At 63.7% G+C, this 4723-nt stretch overlaps 1 protein-coding gene across 1 annotated transcript in view; it reads left to right on the top strand.

The window, feature by feature from the left end:
• The first annotated feature begins 3477 nt into the window (after nt 1-3477).
• Nucleotides 3478-4723, top strand: part of SCYL1 (SCY1 like pseudokinase 1) — a 5668-nt gene continuing 4422 nt past the window's right edge. The window contains exons 1-2 of the mRNA XM_039718214.1: nt 3478-3723; nt 4422-4565. Of these exons, the coding sequence (XP_039574148.1) occupies nt 3586-3723; nt 4422-4565 (282 nt within the window). The 5' untranslated portion in view covers nt 3478-3585. The remainder of the gene's footprint in view (nt 3724-4421; nt 4566-4723) is intronic.

Here is a 4723-nt window from a genome sequence, read left to right as displayed (position 1 = left end):
CCACCAAATTCCTGGGTGGGGAAAGGGGGGGAGGGGGTTTCTCGAGTTTTTTTCCCCCTCAGGGAAGCAGCAAAACGCAGGGAAAAAAGGCAAAAAAACGGTGAGAAAAAGCCGAGGAAAGGGAAAAAAAAAAAAGAGAGGATTTAACCAAAAAAGGCCAGTCTGCACTCAAAACGCGCTCAGGAGATTCCGGCAGGGATTTGAGGAGAAAACCCCCAGATCTGGGGAATGCAGAGAAGTAAGAGTCGATTTAATTTCATTTTTTTGGGAGGTCGGTTTTTGGTGGGAAGGGGGCGGTTTTGGGGTGTTTTCCGCCCTTTCCGCAGCCGCAAGTGAGAGGAGTCAGCAGCATCAAAAAGAAGCTTTTTTGCCCCAAAAGTGAAGCTGGAAGAGCAGGAATGTGGCTCCAGGAGCTTTCCTTAGGAAAAAAGAAACGTAAAACCCCCCCAAAAACCCCGCGGAGGGAGGGGCTGGAGCAGGCGTGGGGGGAGGGGACAATAATCATGTTTCCAGGTTTTTTCTCCAAAACCAGCAGCAGGAATGGTTAAATTTAGACTTTTGTCCCCAAAACGAGTAAGTGTAGGAGCGAGCAAGGGGCGGGGAAGCCTCAAATTTGAGGCAAAACCCCCCCAGATCGGCGGTGGCAGGTACCGGGTGCGCCCCTCCCCCCACCCTGAGCCCCCCCGGGACCCGCGCGGGGGGTGGGGGGAGGGGCGGCGGATTTGGGACGATTCCGGCCGGTTTAGGGCGTCGGGAGGCGGGGGGAGCGCGGGGACCCCCCCGGACGTGGCATGCGGGCACCTCCCGACCCCAAACCCCCCCAAAACCGGCGGAAAACCGCGACCTTCGGGCGGTTTGACCGATTCGGCCGCTTTTCCCCCCAAAAATCCATTGTGCTGACAGGGTGTGTGTGGGGGGGGTCTCGTGGGTGTTTTTTGCAGCCCCGCCGGCCCTGCCCCCGCCAGAGGAGCCTCCAAGAGCCAGACTGGGGCAAAAAAACCCCAAATCAGGGTCTGCAGGAACAGTAGGGAGCCAGAAATTGGTATTTGTGCCGCTTTCACCCCAAAATGGGCCACTCCAGGGATGGAAGGGGAGGGGGAGCTTTGGGTTTGGCTGCTTTCCCCCCCAAAATTGCTAAAATTGCCTCAGAATGCGCTGCTTGTAGGGCCCGCCCCCAAGCTGGGAATCTAAACCAAAACCAGGGTTTTTTCCACCCAAAAAATGCTTAGTCAGCGCCTTCGCATGGTGCTTGGGATGGGGGAGGAGCTTTTGAACCGTTTCCCCTGGATTTTCCCCCAAAGCAAAGGGATGGAGGAGCAGGCGTGGGAGATGGGGGGTTGGGTGTTGTCTCTCTCCCCTCCCCACAGTGACAGTGCCAAAACCGTCTTGATTCGCCCCAAAATGGACAATTTGCTCCAAAAAAAAGGCTTAAAAACTAGAAATCCCCCCCAAAATAAGAGGCAGGAAAAGGTGAGCCAGCAGAGTAAGTACCGGCGGGGCCCCGGGACGCGCCGACCCCAAAATCCCCCGTTCTCGGCCCGAGCTGCGAGGGGGGCGCGTGATTAACCCCAAAACCCCCATTTCGGAGCTAATTCTGTGCCGGGGGCGCGCGTCCGACCCCAAATCCCCGTTTCTGAGCCCGTTTTGCGCCCGGATCGCGCGATCGACCCAAAATCCCCATTTCTGACCTCGTTGTGCTCCGGGGGCGCGGGATTAACCCCAAATCCCCCGATCTGAGCCCATTTTGCGACCGGGACGCGCCTGTGACCCCAAATCCCCGTTTCTGAGTCTGTTTTTGCGCCTGGGCCGTCGCTCGGACCCAAAATCCCCGTTTCTCTGCCCAAATTGCGCCGGGGGCACGTGCTGGGCCCCAAACCCCCCAAAGTGCCCGTTTTTGGGTGTGCTCCAGCCCCAAATTCCCCACATTTTGCCCCAAATCGCATGGGGCGGGGCCGGACACATTTTGGGGAGGTTTTGTTTTTATTTTCCCGTTTCGGGAGGTTTTTTCTTTTCCTGAGAAAACTTTTCCCCGTTTTCTCAGGTTTTGCTTTTTCTCCTCTGGACCCAAAAAGGCCGAAAAAAAAGCAAAAGGCGCCGGTGGTGGCACCCCCGGGACCCCCCGGGGCGGGGTTCGACCCCCCGCGGCGCCGCCGCTGCTGCTGGCCTGGGCCCTATCGCGACAGAGACCCCCATATCGTGACAGGGAGCCCCATATCGCGACAGAGACCCCCATATCGTGACAGAGACCCCTCATATGACGACAGAAGCCCCCTCATATCACGACAGGGAGCCCCATATCGTGACAGGGAGCCCCTCATATCACGACAGGGAGCCCCGTATCGTGGTGGAGTCCCCCCATTTCTCCTCCTTGACTTGGGGTTGCCAAAATCCAGAGGAAAGGATGAGCCCCACGTCCCGACACGGAGCTCGTATTGCGACAGGAGCCCCCGTGTTGCGATGAGGACCCATTGTCACAACGGGAACCCCCCCTCGTTTATTCCCACGGCTTTGGGTGACCCAGGGTACGGGCACAGGGCGATTCCACGTCGTGACAGGGACCCCTTTTGGTACGGGGCCCCCCATATCGTGACGGGGACCCCCTGCCCCTCGTTTCCCAGAGCCCCACACTGGTGACCCACGGTTCCAGGCCGGGGGGTGCCCCGTGTCACGACAGGGATCGTCACGATGAGGACCCGCGACAGGACCCTGGGTGGCAATCCAGAGGAAAGGATGAGCCCCACATCCCGACACGGAGCTCGTATCGCGACAGGAGCCCCCGTGTTGCGATGAGGACCCATTGTCACAACGGGAACCCCCCCTCGTTTATTCCCACGGCTTTGGGTGACCCAGGGTACGGGCACAGGGCGATTCCACGTCGTGACAGGGACCCCTTTTGGTACAGGGCCCCCCATATCGCGACGGGGACCCCTGCCCCTCGTTTCCCAGAGCCCCACACTGGTGACCCACGGTTCCAGGCCGGGGGGTGCCCCATGTCACGACAGGGATCGTCTGTCGCGATGAGGACCCGCGACAGGACCCTGGGTGGCTCTGAGGACAGCACCCCCTGTCGTGACAGGGCCCCCCGTGATCAATAAACTGCAGAGTCCCGACCGGCCTCGTGTCGTCATTGGGCCTGGGGGAGGTGGCATTGCTGCGTGTGACGTCATTGCCTGCTCCCTCTGACGTCACGTCAACGCGGGCTGGGTCCGCTTGGTGACGTCACCGCCGCTTCCTGCCGCGTGTCCTTAGCAAGCCCCGCCCCTCCCCGCTGGTTTTGGCCTCGCCCACTTTTCGCCCCGCCCCTTCCTTGTTTCTGGCCTCTCATTGGTTCATTCGAGCCCCTCCCCAGCTCCTTATTGGCTCTACCAAGCCCCGCCTTTCTCTCCTCCCCTTCCCCACCCCCGTTTTCTCATTGGCTCACCCAGTCCCCACCCTTGTCCTCCCATTGGCTCAGCGAGGCCCCGCCCCCGGTCCGTCCCCGGATGCTGCCGCCCGGCGCCGCCGCCGCTTCCTGCGGGCCCGCTGCGGCCGCGGGAGCCGCGGGGAGCCCCGGGAGCGCCGGGAGCGCCGCAGCGCGGCCCCGCCATGTGGCTCTTCGCCCGGGACCCGGTGCGGGATTTCCCCTTCGAGCTGGGCCCGCCCGACGCCGATCCCGACGCGGAGCCGCCCGCGGACCCCGCGGCCCCGGCCCCGCTCTGGCGGCTGCTGCGGGGGCGCCGCAAGGTTGGGGGGGCGGGGGGTGTGGGGAGGGTCCCGCGTCCCCTCGTGTGTCCCCTGCCTGTCCCCGCATCCCTGCATGGCCCCGCCATCCCTGCCCCCGCATGTCCCCACGACCCCCGTCCCCTCCGTGTCCCCATCCCGGTGTCGCTCGGTGTCCCCATCCCGGTGTCCCTCCGTGTCCCCACCCCGGTGTCCCCCGCTGTCCCCATCCCGTTGTGCCCAAGCTCTCGCTGTCACCTGTCCCCACGTCACCGTCTGTCCCCATGGCCAGGTCCCAGCTGTCTCTGTCCACGTGTCACCACTGTCCCCACATCTGCATTTGTCCCCATCGTGTTCCCCTGTCCTGTCATTGCTCCAGCCCCGCGTGTCCCCACGGTGTCCCCCGCTTCTTCCCCTGTGCTGTTCCCCAGGCTGTGCCCTGCCTGTCCCGGTGTCCCTGAGCGTCCCGGTGTCCCTGCGTGTCCCCCTGCCTGCCGTCTGTCCCGGTGTCCCTGCCTGTCCCCTGCCTGCCCCGGTGTCCCCCCGCCTGTCTCGGTGTCCCTGAGCGTCCCAGTGTCCCTGCCTGTCCCGGTGTCCCCCTGCCTGTCCCGGTGTCCCTGAGTGTCCCGGTGTCCCTGCCTGTCCCGGTGTCCCTGCCTGTCCCCCGTCTGTCCCGGTGTCCCAGAGCCTCCCGGTGTCCCAGAGCCTCCCGGTGTCCCCAGGCCGACGGCGCTCCGGTGTCGGTGTTCGCGCACAGCCTGGCCCCGGGCGGTGACCCCGCTGCCACCGCGCTGGCCCGGGCGGGGCTGAAGCGGCTCCGCAGCCTCCGGCACCCCAACGTCCTGGGCTACCTGGACAGCCTGGAGGTGACAGCACCGGGGACACCGCGGGGACAGCGCGGGGGTCACGGGGACGTGGGGGGAACGAGGGGTGGGGGGGACACGAAGGGATGGGGACAATGGGAGCACAATGGTGGCAGGAGAATGAGCAGTCGGGGGGGGCCGGGGACACCGTGGGGACAGGG

This window comes from Passer montanus, unplaced genomic scaffold (genome assembly GCF_014805655.1).
Source record: "Passer montanus isolate IOZ18808 unplaced genomic scaffold, ASM1480565v1 scaffold396, whole genome shotgun sequence".
Taxonomy (NCBI): domain Eukaryota; kingdom Metazoa; phylum Chordata; class Aves; order Passeriformes; family Passeridae; genus Passer; species Passer montanus.
The sequence above is the reverse complement of the archived record's forward strand: the minus strand, read 5'-3'. Positions and strand labels throughout refer to the sequence as shown.